Source organism: Mustelus asterias, chromosome 32 (genome assembly GCF_964213995.1).
Source record: "Mustelus asterias chromosome 32, sMusAst1.hap1.1, whole genome shotgun sequence".
Taxonomy (NCBI): Eukaryota; Metazoa; Chordata; class Chondrichthyes; order Carcharhiniformes; family Triakidae; genus Mustelus; species Mustelus asterias.
In genome coordinates this window covers 1,316,243-1,331,191 of record NC_135832.1, presented here as the reverse complement: position 1 = coordinate 1,331,191, position 14,949 = coordinate 1,316,243, and the positions used below count along the sequence as shown (strand labels likewise).

At 44.6% G+C, this 14,949-nt stretch overlaps 1 protein-coding gene across 1 annotated transcript; it reads right to left on the bottom strand.

Moving 5' to 3' along the window:
- Positions 1 to 1,873: 1,873 nt before the first annotated feature.
- Positions 1,874 to 5,545, bottom strand: LOC144481777 (putative G-protein coupled receptor 139). The gene is made up of 2 exons (XM_078200918.1): positions 5,365 to 5,545; positions 1,874 to 2,775 (listed from the first exon to the last, which is right to left on the bottom strand). Exons 1-2 carry the CDS (start codon positions 5,543 to 5,545, stop codon positions 1,874 to 1,876), a joined length of 1,083 nt encoding a protein of 360 aa, XP_078057044.1.
- Between the last annotated feature and the right edge of the window lie 9,404 nt (positions 5,546 to 14,949).

The window sequence follows — 14,949 nt, the reverse complement described above, 5'->3', positions numbered from 1 at the left end:
CGGCTTGAATCCAAAACCCTCGATTCAATTTTGTCTTCTCAGTCTTGAACGTACATAACACCCGACCAGTGTTAATGTAACCCTACTTGTGACACTAATAAATCAACTTTAAACTTGAAAAAACTTTAAAAAGAAATTATTCATGTTACAACTGTTTGAACAACAGTTCTTTCAGCGGATGGAAATCCACGTACCGCACTCAAATCAGAGTGATATGCCCTCCAAGATCCGCCATCTTTGCCCGTGGACCATAATATGCCCATATCCATATCAACATGTTCTGCCCAACCCATCGCAAGAAGACCACACCCCAGACGAATCACATGATCAAGTGAGTGCACCTTGAAAAACGTTTTTTTTTTAAAGTTGCACATTTTCTCCGATGTCATTGCGGAGAGTCGAGCTCAGCTGTGGCAGTCAGGTGATTGGGCTTTCAGTTTAGTTTCTTGCAGTCAGGTGATCGGTGTTTATCCTTTGGCCTTTCAGTTTCACTTTTGGGCAGTTTATTTTAGGAAGCATTTTAGCAGCAAACTAAGAAGCGGTCTCTTTCTCTCCCGGTGTTCTTTCTACTTGTTTGGTTCTGCCTTAAAGAAGTTGTGTTTTGGCAAACAGCTTCTACTACAACCCCTCCTGAGTTACTTCATGATGTATTTTCAGCACTCAACCCAGGAGCCTGAGATTCCTAAAACAAGTGGTCATTAACCTATGCTGTATTGCGCTGATATGGAGGGTTTTCTGGATTGGATGTTGGGTTTTGTTGGAACACATTAGACATATTTCTGTCAGAGTCATACATTATCGTGGTTGTTGTGTTCCTTGTTTGTAACTGTTGAAAGTTCTTGTTATGTGTCTTAAAATACATGTCGGCAATATTTTTAATTGAACTTTCTTTTTGAAAAAAGCTCCTCGTGGCTCAGTTGAATCACACAACGAGTGAAACCTCTCATGCTGATCCCAGCCAAATTCGACATAAAACGTTACAGGTCAGGCGAGCTTCATAGAAGTGATGCATTTTGGTAGAAATAATGTAGGGAGGAGCTATATGATAAATGGCAGAATCATAAAGGGTGCAGATACGCAGAGGGACCTGGGTGTGCAAGTCCACAGATCCTTGAAGGTGACGTCACAGGTGGAGAAGGTGGTGAAGAAGGCATATGGCATGCTTGCCTTTATAGGACGGGGCATAGAGTATAAAAGTTGGGGTCTGATGTTGCAGATGTATAGAACGTTGGTTCGGCCGCATTTGGAATACTGCATCCAGTTCTGGTCGCCACACTACCAGAAGGCCGTGGAGCATTTGGAGAGAGTATAGAGGAGGTTGAACAGGATGTTGCCTGGTATGGAGGGGCTTAGTTATGAGGAGAGATTGGGTAAACTGGGGTTGTTCTCCCTGGAAAGACGAAGTCTGAGGGGAGACTTAAGAGAGGTTTATAAAATTATGAAAGGCATAGATAGGGTGAACGGTGGGAAACGTTTCCCCAGGTCGGTGGTGACGTTCACGAAGGGTCATAGGTTCAAGGTGAAGGAGGGGAGGTTTAACACAGATATCAGGAGGACATATTTTACACAGAGGGTGGTGGGGGCCTGGAATGCGCTGCCAGGCAAGGTGGCGGAGGCGTACACACTGGGAACGTTTAAGACTTATCTAGATAGCCATATGAACAGAGTGGGAATGGAGGGATTCAAAAGAATGGTCTAGTTTGGACCAGGGAGTGGCACGGGCTTGGAGGGCTGAAGAGCCTGTTCCTGTGCTATATTGTTCTTTGTTCTTTGTAACACCTTGAAGTATCCGACCTGGCTTGTAACAATATTCAGCATTAGCTGACCCCGCTGGAAATGTGAAATACAATGGTGAAATTTAGGAAGCTCTCAATTACTTAGTTCTGAAATGCACAAATGCATGAATGGGATATCTCAGCAGATTCTTCACCTGTTCTCTGAACTTCGTTTGGGTTGCTGCATAAATGCATGTGTTTGTGCAGCAACTCAGGAGCTGCAGCATGAATCCCAATTCTTCCACAAACTGAGATACATTTTTATTCTTCTTCGTGAAATACACAATCCGAAACCACAAAAAATACGACGTCATTAATGACCATAACAGGATGAAATTTGCCGAGAGAACAAAGAGTAAGATGATTGATTTCCTTCGGCTCTCCATTTCTGGGTCTCTGAGTCTTTCCCCTTTGCTGTGAGCCCGGAGTCTCCTGCGGGCTTTGCTGTTCACTAAAATGTGCCGAATGGTGAAAACGTTGAGTAGGAGAATTAAGGCAAATGGAACCAACGGTGTGATGATGAAATACAACAGATCAATTGATGCCCACACCAGAGAAGACAGAAAACTACCTGTTGGATCACAGAACCAGGGAAAGTTCATTAGCGAATACTGTCCTTCTAATGTAAAATACCAGGTGATATTCTTTGAACAGCTCACGACAGTCACTGTTGCGAGAACCGCACTGGCCGTTTTCTCAGTGCAATATGTACTCTTCAGCTTCTGACTACAAATGGCCACACATCGATCGAAGCTGAACGTGACGGTAAACCAGACGGAAAGGTCAGTGACGGCATATATCACAACAGCGTGGATGTTACACACGGGGACGGACTCCAAGAAAACAAATTCGTCCGGATAAACAATCGGAATGTGCCTCATTATGAGATCGAAAATAACGACCAGTAAATCTGCTACTGCCATAGCCACCAGGTAGCGAGTGATACACTTGGAAAGACCACACTTTCCTTGGTACAGAATAAAAATCGTCACTAGGTTAACTGTGATGAAAAGCATAAAACTATTAGTTTTGGTAAGGTTATCTTAACTCACAATCCTAGCTCCTTCTATAGGAAGAACTGTTTTATTCATTGTCACAAGTAAGCTTACATTAGCACTGAAATGAAGTTACTGCGAAAATCCCCCAGTCGCTACACACCGGCACCTGTTTGGGTACACTGAGGGAGACTTTTACACGGCCAATGCGCCTATCTTGAACATCTTTGTACAGTAATTGACAATTTAGCCTGGCCAATCCCTCTGACCTGCACATCTTTGGACACTAAGGGGCCATTTAGCTACGCCAATCCACCTAACCTGCACATCGTTGGATACTAAGGGGCAAAACAGCATGGCCAATTCCCCCTACCTTTCACATCTTTGGACACTAAGGGACAATTTAACATGGCCAATCTATCTAACCCGCACATCTTTCGGACTGCGGGAAGAAAGGGGGGCTCCTGGATTTAAACCACGCAAGCACAGGTGAACATGTGGACTCCACACTACCAGTTATCTGAACAGGGAATCGAACCCGTGACCCTGGCGCTGTGAGGCAACAGCGCTAAGCCACTGCGCCACCATGCAGCCCCGACACCGCACTGTCAGAGTCAGCAGGTCAGACGCAAAATATTATTTATCCCATCATCTGGCATTCAGAATTAGGATGAATTTAAAGACGAATTCAGAGTGGCACTGTTACCTTATGCATCTAAGTCTGCCTTTGTGCATTTGCTCTCAGGTTGTTTTTCACAGAAAATGTGTATCAGCATTCCGTTCGTGAGAAGTGTGCTCTAATTAAAATTGCGATTTCATGACGAATTCTGGCCGCTTCCTTTGTCACACTGAGACACAAACCTCGCTTGAACAGTGTACAACGAACGAGATGATGTAGAAATGGTCAGAAACTTCAAGCTTTTAAGTGCCCAGATCACTAGCAACCTGTCCTGGTCCCTTCACTCCGACGCTATATTTAGGAAAGCCCAACAAGTCCCCTACTTTCTGAGAAGACTCAGGAAATGTAACATGTCAGTTACGACTCTCACCAACTTTTTAAAAATGCACCATAAAAAGCATTATTTCTGCTGTGTCATAGCTTGGTGTGACTCCTGCTCTACCGGAGACCGCAAGACACTACAAAGGGTCGTGAACATAGCTCAGTCCCACCACACAAACCAGCCTCCCAAAACCATTGACTCTGTCTACACCTCCCGTTGCCTCAGGAAAAGCAGCCAGCATAATTAAGGAACCCGCACACCCCGGACATTCTCCCTTCCACCATCTTCCGTCAGGCAAAGCATAGAAAAGTCTGAAGTCACGTACCAATCGACTCAATAATACTTTCTTCCCTGCTGCCATCAGACTTTTGAATAGACTTGCCTTGGTTTAAGTTGATCTTTCTCTACAACCTTTCCTTCGAGACCAGTGGTATGCTTTGTCTGTATAGTGTGTCAGAAACAATAGTTTTCATTTTGTCCCAATACACGTGACAATAATGAATCAAATCAAATCCTTTATCTTCTCCCCGCTGTACTCTATGAACGGTATGGTGTGTCTGTATAGCGCGCAAGAAATAGTACCTTTCACTGTATCCCAATACGTGTGACAATAATAAATCAAATCAAATTAATTCAAATCATCTAAACCAAAATCGATCGACAGTCCTCTTTACAAATGACAGACATCCCGATGAGCTACTCAGCTCGGATTCGATGACCGGCCAATGATTTTTTAATCCAGCAAACGGAAATAACAGTTTTGAATCCAAAGGAAACGAGCTTATTTTGAAATTATAGGTGATGCTCAAGTAACCACATCTGCAATAACAATTTGGGGTGGCTCGGTGGCACAGTTTTGAACACTGCTGCCACATAGACACAGGGACCCGGGTTCGAGTCCCAGCTTGGGTCATTCCCTGTGTCGAGTTTGCACAGACTCCCCGTGTCAGCGTGGACTTCCTCCGGGTGCTCGGGTTTCCTCCCACAGTCTGAAAGACGTGCTGATTAGGTGCATTAGCCGTTCTAATTTGCCGCTTAATGTCCAAAGATGGGCGGGTTGGGTGGATTCGCCATGGTAAATTGCCCATTAGTGTTTGAAGATGTGGAGGTTAGGCGGATTGGCCATGCTAAATTGTCTCTTCGCGTCCAATTATGAGTAAGTTAGGGAATTGCCAAGCGAAATTGTCCCGTAAGTGTACAAAGATGTGCTGGTTAGGTGCATTGCCAATGCTGAATTAGCCCTCAGTGTACCCGAAGAGGCGCTGGAGTGTGGCGACTCGGGAATTTTCACACTAACCTCATTGCAGTGTTCACGCAATCCTGCTCCTGAAACTAGTAAGTCAAATTTTTAAATACTTTAAATAGTGGCAGGCTTAGAAGGAGAATAGTCTGGGGTCAGAAGTAGGCTCAAGATCGAATCGATCATGCGTGCTGATAATAGTCCCGTTCAGCTCAGAAAATGGCCTGGAAGAGATGCTGTCATCACTACGTACTGAGAGCAATTTGCCCGAAACACCAATCAATGCATTCAGATAGCACATCTTTTTCTAAGAGAAACAGTGGTACATTAAATATATTTGTTAAACGACTTACCAGGGACAGCAACAGCCGCCAGGATGGGATAGTAAAGCTTTTGAATTATGAAGATTATAAAGAAAATCCTGTCTTCTGTTGCTAAAACATCATAATATGCAGCAATAGCGTAAATTGTCGCCAAGAAACTCCTGTCCATTGCTGTGACATTCCAATCTATTGCTTCCAGGTCCGGATCCATTGTTCTAACATTCGAATGCATCGCTCTCCAATTCTCCTCCACTCTCTGCACCTCAATTCCAAGCTAACCCCCCGCTCTCTCTGCTGCCGCTGATCATGAGAGTGTTAGTGCTTCGATTCACACTGACACACGTTGTTATCTATCCATTATTAATAGAACAGGGACACTCTCTCGAGGGACAACTAAAATCCACATAGACTGACATTATTTAGCACCGCTGAACAAACATGCTGTGTTAACCCGTTTCATTCTCCTAATCTCACAACTACTAATGGGTGACACGTTTAGCATTGCTGCCTCACAGTGCCAGGGGCCGAGGTTCAATTCCTGGCTTGGGTCACTGTCTCTGTGAAGTTGTACATTCTCCACGTGTCCGCGTGGCTTTCCTCCGGGTGCTCCAGTTTCCTCACACAGTCTAAAAATGTGCGGGTTAGATGGTTTAGCCATACTAAATTGACCCTTCTTGTCTGAAGATCTACAGGTTAGGCGGATTTGTCATGCTAAATTGCCCCTTCGAGTCTAACGATGTGCGGGTTAGGTGCAATGGACATGCTAAATTGCCCCTCGTGTCTAAAGATGTGCGGGTTAGGTGGATTAGCCATGTTAAATTGCCCCTTACACTCTAATGTTGTGCAGGCTCGGCAGAGTGGCCATGCTAAATTGCCTCTTGTGTACAATGATGTGCGTGTTAGGTGGATTGGCTCTGCCAAATACTCCTTTCTGTCTAAACATGTGTAGGTTGATGGATTAGTCATGCAAAATTGCCGCCGAGTGTCGAAAGATGCCTGTTTCGGCGGACTGGCCATGCTAATTTATCGCTTATAGTCGAATCATGTGCGGGTTAGGTGGATTGGCCATGCTAAACTGCCCCTTCGTGTCAGGGGGTGTTGCTGGTGAAAATGCATTGGGTTATGTTGATAGGGTGGAATTGTGGTGGGGCAGACGCATTTCGTCCTTCTGCACTATATGATTCGATGATTCCAGAACGTTCTGCACAAATATGAAGATAAACATCAGCACGCAATGGATAGGCTTATTGAGCGTGACTCAGGGAAGGAATTTGAGCAACAGCACAGACAGTGGGCACAATCGATCAGCCCTCCTTTACAGTTGGTGTGTTTTTAGGCTACACGAGTCTCGCAAATGTTACGTTCTGCTAAAAAAGAAAGATACATGACAACGATTCAAAATGAATTAGCTTCTTGCGAAATTTAAAGAGGCTACAACAAGGCCCCCAAATCGTCGTTGCTTGAAACAAAGAACCATAGAAGATAGGAGCAGGAGGAGGGGACTTGGCCCTTCGAGCCTCATCCAACATTCATCACCATCATGGCTGATCATCCAACTTAATAGACTAACCTTGCTTTCTCTTCATAACATTTGATCGCGTTTGCCCGCAAGTGCTATATCCAGCTGCCTCTTGAATACATTCAATTTGTCAGCATCAACTACTCCCTGTCGTAATGGATTCCACAGGCTCACCACTTTTTGAGTGAAGAAATCTCTCCTCACATCCATCCGAAATGGTCTACCCCGAATTCTCAGGCTGCGACCCATGGTTCTTGACTCCCCACCATCGGGAACATCCTCCCTCCATCTACCCTGTTTCGTCCTGTCAGATTTTTATTATTCAGCATGAGATCTTTCTCATTCATCTGAACTCCAGGGAATACAATACTAACCTAGTCAATGTCTCCGCACACATCAATCCCACCATCCCCGGAATCAGCCTGGTAAAGCTTCGCTGCACTCTCTTGAGAGCAGGAGCATTCTTCCTCAGAAATGAAGACAAAAACTGCACGTAATATTCTCGGTGTGGCCCCACCAAGGCCCAGTATCATTACAACAGCACATCCCTACTCCCCTCCCCGAAACCTGTCGCAATGAAAGCAAGTATGCCATTGTCCTTCTTTACTGCCTGCTGGACCTGCATGCTTACTGACAACCAATGTTACACAAGGATACCATTGTGCATCATGACATTGGTGTGGTAACAACGGGACAAAATTCTCAAGGAGATATTTAATCTCCTTGGAAAGGCATGTGTTAATGAGCGAAGTTCGGAATGGCTTTGTCAGACGGAGGCAATGCATATTAAATTGGATAGATTTTCTTTCGAAAATTTGATGGAGTGTGTGGATGAGTGAAGTACAGTTGATGTTGTTTATATGGAGTTCAGCAAAGAAGTTGACAAGGTCTATTATTGGAGACTGATTGAGCGGGTTGAAGCACATGGAATTCAGGGAATCTTAACGAGAAGGATCAATAACTCGTTTAGCAATAGGTCACAAAGGCTCGTGCTCGGTGGCTTTTGAGTGACTTGGGGACGGTATCCAGTGAAGCATCAGACGCTTCAGTGCTTGGACGCGTATTCCATGTTATACACATAATTGATATAGAAGACAATGAGAAAGTCCGGACGGCGTGGAGGGGGGGGGGGGGGGAGGGGAGGTGAGGGGGGAGGGGGGTCGGTGAGGGGCGGGGGGGGGGGGGCGGGAAGGTGTGGTGGATTAATACGTAGATTTGTAGATGGCAGTAAGGTTAGTAGGGTGGTTAAGAGTGAAGAAGGAGGTCATCGGTTAAATACAGATGTGTTGGGCAGATGGAACGATGAGTGAAAGATGACATTTAACCTAGACAAGTGCAAGGCGATATAATGTCGAATAAAAAGCAAGGCAGGGGAGTACGTAATGAATAGCAGAACACGAGGAAGCTCAGAGGAAAAGATGGACCTTGAGGTGCTTGTGCACACGGCCCGGAATGCGGGCAAAGCAGCTGAATAGGATTGTCAAGAAGGCAAGTGGGACACATGCTTTCAACAGTCGTGGGGCAGAATATAAGAGCAAGGGCATAATGTTGGAGCTGAGCATATCATTGTATAGGCCACAACTGGAGTGCTGGGTGCACTTCTGGTCGCCTCACCAGGTTGCACGGGAGGGGGATAGATGAGATTCACCAGGATGTTGCCTGGGATGGAAAAAACTGAGCGAAAATGAGAGGCTGGATATACTTGGATTTTTTTTTCGAAGAGAGAGGACTGAGGTGGGAGGCGGGGGTTGGGGGGGGGGGGGTGGGGGTTGGGGGGGAGGGTTGGGTAGTGGGCATTATTGAGGTTTATACGATTATGAGTGGCATGGGCAAGGTGAATAGGAAGCAAATGTTCTCCTTGCTTGAAGACGCAATCACTCGGGGTCCTATTTTTATGGTAAGGAGCAGGAGATTCAGAGAAGATTTGAGAAAAAACTAATTTCTCTCAGAGGGTGGTGGGAGTGTGCAATGCACTGCCTCGGAAGTTAAACAATGTCGGAAGCCTGACAACCTATAAAATAGGTTTCTGGATGAGAAATTGCAACACCATAACAGTCAAGGAATATGGACAAGCGCCGGAAATTGGGATTAGCACGACGTTAGTGATGGAAGACTCAATGGGCCGAAACTTGTCGGTGGCTCTATATTACTCAATGACTCTGACTCTAATCTGTAATTTCATGTAATATTCCATGTAAGTAACAATGAACTGTATTCTAGTCCTTCTTGTCGTGTGTTTTCTTTTGTTTTTCATGAATAAACATTCTTTATTAATTGATCTCACAAGAACTGAAATGTTCATTCCTATATTGTATATGTTTTCTCACATTCCACTCAAATGGATTGGGACACCACTTAGAACTGCTGGTGTTTGCAACACCTTCGCATTTACCTTCTATGGGGTCCTTGGTATAGTCCTGAGAGAGTGCTGCACTGTCGAAGGCTCACTATTTAGAGAGTCTCGCATGTTCAATGTGTCAGATTTAGAAGCGCAAATCCACAGAATCCGGCAGTGCTGGAGGAGGCCATTCGGAACAATAGAGGATGCACCAGTTCTCAGAAAGAGCATCTGACCCATGCCGGCCATTCCGACATGATCCTAAACCTGCAAGTTTAGCATGCCTAATCTACACAAGGTACACATTTTTTGGATACCAAGGAACAATTTAGCATTGCTCTTCCACCTGATCCACATATCTTTGGAGTGTGTTTGGAAACCGGAGCACCCGGAGGACACCCATGCAGTCACGGGAAAAACGTACACATTTCACAGAGACGGTCACGCACATCAGTAAGTTAAACCTGATCGCCGGCTCTGTGAGGCGGCAGTGCTGAACACTGAGCCACTGCCTCCTGTAACAACCATGTTATGAGGGTTGTCTGACTTTGGGTGGGTCAGTACTGAGTTCCAATGCATTCTGCATATAGTATCAGCCTGGTTGTCTTGTGTAATATCGATCAATTTTTGATGCTGATTAAATTAACGTTTTGTTATTTGTGTTAAAGAATACCCTGCATTTTCTCGTAAATGTGTGAATCAACTGAGCCACATGCATACTTAATTAAGAAACATAGTTCGCCTGTATTAGGCAAAGTTATATTCTGGGAGCATTTTCAGCTGGGCGTTATTGACACACCTTTAACAATCGAACATCAACGTGAGAAGTCACGTTCAAAAAAGACAAAGACATTTATTGAGAGAGAAAACATAGAATCATAGAATTCTACAGTGCAGAAGGAGGCCATTCGGGCCATCGAGGCTGCACCGACAACAATCCCAACAAGGCTCTATCCCCGTAACCCCATGTATTTAACCTAACTAGTTCCCCTGACACTAAGGGGCAACGTACAATGGCCAATACACCTAACCGACACATCTTCGGACTGTGGGAGGAAACCGGAGCACCCAGAGGAAACTAATGCACTCACGGGGAGACCATGCAGAATCCACACAGGCAGTGACTCAAGCCCGGAATCGAACCTGGATCCCTGGTGCGGTGAGACAGCAGTGCTAACCACTGTGCCACCAATGAAATGAAAGGTCAATTCTCAGAAGTGGGATTTTCAGTTTGCTAAATCTCAACTTCAAGTAATGATATGAAAAAGGATTTCGGAATAGAATTCTGCTGCATGTAATGAAAAGGACCAGGCTGATAAGAGAGAAAAGATGCTGAATTTAAGTTTTGATTTTTTCAAAGAAATGATTTGTCTTATTATTGTCACATGTATTGGGATACAGTGAAAAGTATTGTTTCCTGTGCGCTATACAGACAACGCATACCGTTCACACAGTACAAAGGGGAGAAGGAAAGTGACTTCATTTGATTTATTATTGCCACATGTATTGGTATGCAGTGAAAAGTATTGTTTGTTGCAGGCTATACAGACAAAGCATAACGTTCATAGAGTACAGAGGGGAATGAAGTTGGGAATGGGTTAATGAACTTCAATACTCGAAGTGTCACGGTGATCTCTGTGATATTTAGAGCTTGTATGAGAAATACTGTAGAACTCATGTTTATGTTTGAGTGTTTTCATGCTCATGTTTCCAGAACAGATACGAGCACAGCTGTTGTATGTTTTTCTGTTCAAGAATTTGGCTAATCCGCCATTTTATATTCTTTAATTATGTATTTCTGTGTAACAATGGAAGCCTATATCTCGGTCTTTTGCGACATATAATGATACCTTACCGATATACATTAGACAAGTACCTACGAACGTATATAAATTGTTGCGTGCCAATTAACTTGTTTGTGCGAAGACTGTAACTTTGTACGTTAGTAAGATACCCCACCTGTTCTGACAGAGACCAACAACACTCACGGCCTTGGGATAACCGTGAAGAAAACACCAAGGCAGCAAGGTTCACACAGGAAGATGTGCAACAGCCTGTGAACCTGTGAGCCTGGGAAACTGCATACGTGCAAGGTGGGGAAAAATGGATGTGTTTCGCCTCTATTTGCTAAGATATCTGAGGCCATGTTAGGCATCGGACGGTCTCCCAAAATTGTGCAAATAAACCACAAGGTATTTTGACCTACGAATAGACTCAGAGGTATCTTTACCTGCGAAAAATGGTGCCAAAACCCGGGACTATTTACGGATCCAGTCGAATGGCCATGACTGGGACACCAGAATGGTGACTGAACTTGATGAAGTGGGTCAAAATGCATTGGGTGGCCTACTGTGATGAGAGAGTGTCTGAATTGATGAAAGACGTCTGAACTGAGCACATATGGACAAGGAGGCAATTGACTCTGACACGCTGCCGTAAACTGACTGTTACGGGAGGAATCTCCCACGCTGATGTCCGGATTTGAAATGGTTGTGAGGGTTGCCTGAAGTGCGATGTTCAGACCTGAGTGATGCGCGATAGATAGAGACTGTCCGAGTGGTCCCAGATTTGAAGGAACAGCCTTCATGTGAATGCCGTCTTAATAAAAATATTGTGTAAGTGGTGGTATGGAGGGATCTGATCATCCCTGACAGGTATCACCGCACTCGGATAAGAGAAACCTAGGAGGGGGAGAGCGAGAAAGGAGATTGGAAGACTCCAAGGTGGTGAGTATAACCTTGTCAATGATATGGCGGGACGAAGGCAGTGGGTCCCGGGGTCCCTGATAAATGTATATATGGTTAAGAGAGACAAACCTATTAAACAGATGAACAAAGGGGGATGGAATTTAGACCACCGACTCGACCAACAACGAAATTAGTTGTTAAAAGAAAAAAAAGACAGAACTAAGAAAATTGGAGTTCTGTTAGTTCACCAATTGGCCACAAGACACCAGGCCACGTCGCCCGAGATTTCAGGGCTCCGAAGGGGGATCGTGAAGTCTCCGAAATGGCAGATAATGAAGCAATGCGGGAATCTGCTGAATCGCTCATTAAACTGTACATGTCAAAGAAAAAAACATTAATAGAGAGGATGCAAAAGGATGGCTGGGATACGTCTCAGATCATAGTGCAGCAGAAAACGTGGATAGATAACGAAAAGAGAAACAATACAAAGAAGATAGCAGTGGTTTTAATACATCATGAGATTGCAGAGCCTTTGGCTTTGATCTTTGGGTCCTCGCTGTCCACGGGGATGGTGCCAGAAGACTGGAGAATGGCGAATGTTGTTCCTCTGTTTAAGTAAGGCAATAGAAATGACCCTGGTAATTATAGACCGGTTAGTCTTCCTTCGGTGGTTGGTAAATTGATGGAAAAGGTCCTTAGAGATGGGATTTACGACCATTTAGAAAGTTGCGGATTAATCCAGGATAGTCAGCACGGATTCGTGAAGGGCAAGTCGTGCCTCACAAATTTGATAGAATTTTTTGAGGAGGTAACTAAGTGTGTTGATGAAGGTAAGGCAGTTGCTGTCATATACATAGATTTTAGTAAGGCGTTTGATAAGGTCCCCCATGGTCGGCTTATGATGAAAGTGAGGACGTGTGGGATAGAGGGAAAGTTGGCCGATTGGATAGGTAACTGGCTGTCTGATCGAAGACAGAGGGTGGTGGTCGATGGAAAATTTTCGGATTGGAGGCAGGTTGCTAGCGGTGTGCCACAGGGATCAGTGCTTGGTCCTCTGCTCTTTGTGATTTTTATTAATGACTTAGAGGAGGGGGCTGAAGGGTGGATCAGTAAATTTGCTGATGACACCAAGATTGGTGGAGTAGTGGATGAGGTGGAGGGCTGTTGTAGGTTGCAAAGAGACATAGATAGGATGCAAAGCTGGGCTGAAAAATGGCAAATGGAGTTTAACCCTGATAAATGTGAGGTGATTAATTTTGGTAGGACTAATGTAAATGTGGATTACAGGGTCAAAGGTAGGGTTCTGAAGACTGTGGAGGAACAGAGAGATCTTGGGGTTCATATCCACAGATCTCTAAAGGTTGCCACTCAAGTGGATAGAGCTGTGAAGAAGGCCTATAGTGTGTTAGCTTTTATTAACAGGGGGTTTTAGTTTACGAGCCGTGGGGTTATGCTGCAACTGTACAGGACCTTGGTGAGACCACATTTGGAATATTGTGTGTAGTTCTGGTCACCTCACTATAAGAAGGATGTGGAAGCGCTGGAAAGAGTGCAGAGGAGATTTACCAGGATGCTGCCTGGTTTGGAGGGTAGGTCTTATGAGCAAAGGTTGAGGGAGCTAGGGCTGTTCTCTCTGGAGCGGAGGAGGCTGAGGGGAGACTTAATAGAGGTTTATAAAATGATGAAGGGGATAGATAGAGTGAACGTTCAAAGACTATTTCCTCGGGTGGATGGAGCTATTACAAGGGGGCATAACTATTGGGTTCGTGGTGGGAGATACAGGAAGGATATCAGAGGTAGGTTCTTTACGCAGAGAGTGGTTGGGGTGTGGAATGGACTGCCTGCAGTGATTTTGGAGTCAGACACTTTAGGAACATTTAAGTGGTTATTGGATAGGCACATGGAGCACACCAGGATGATAGGGAGTGGGATAGCTTGATCTTGGTTTCAGATAAAGCTCGGCACAACATCGTGGGCCGAAGGTCCTGTTCTGTGCTGTACTGTTCTATGTTCTATCTATCAGTTAGCTGGACTAATTGAGCAAGGTCATGAAAAAAATTAGAGAATTACAATCCAGAATAAGAGAATTGGAGAAACGAAACGAAGTCTTAGAAGAAAAACAATGGAGAGGGGAAACTGTTCCTCTACCTCCTCGTGAGTCCACACAGGGACCAACCGCTCCTCCAGAGGTGTGGGAAGCGCTGGAATACAACTTAGCGCCAGAAATCCGGAGGGGAACTGGTGCGTGGCCAAAAGCTAGTTATAAACCCTTCACCCAGTGTAAAACAGAGATTCAGAGAGTCTTAGGGAATGCCACCACTTATTGGAGCAGAAATACCACAACAAAACAATTAAGAGGGGGAAGAATGCACACAGAAAAAGGATCAGTGTATGCGAGAATCAAAGGAAAGATAACGAGGTATCTTGCTTGCCAATGTTGTTCCAAAATCCCGATACGGGTGAACAGAAAGAGGAGTGGTGGACTCGAAGTGGTGTAGATAATGACCAGAAATCTAAGGTAGCCATCATTGCCCCGATAAATATGACAGACACTAGCGCCGGTGCGACTGCAAGGACAGAAGGAACTCAAATCAGGCTCACTTGGTTAATTTGAAGCGTGATAGTAAAGGGTTAAATACTGACAGGCTGTACGATTCTATCTTTCTCTCTTGACAAGGGAAAGAGAGAGAGAGAGAGGGATGAAAGTGTGCGGTCGAGAGCCACCTGTGTTGGAAGAGGGTGCAGCAGATCAAAGTTTAATCAACTATTCTCCCCAGTTGAAATTTTCCAATCGTGCATTACATTACAGCTGAAGAGTTGCAAGGAGAGTTAACCATTTAAGAGAAATAATTAATTATGCGCGCATCTTGAGCTTAAACAGAGAGTCTGTGAGAAAGTGTCCACGTCGTAATTAGTGGATATATTTAATAGTGATGAAAATAAATGGATTTTTTTCGAACAGGCTTTTGTGACAAAATGTACTCTTGATAGAATTGACAATGGAAGATAATGGAAAGAATTATTCCTGCGTATTTGAAGTGATGATTAATCACTTGTTTATGTTTAGCTGA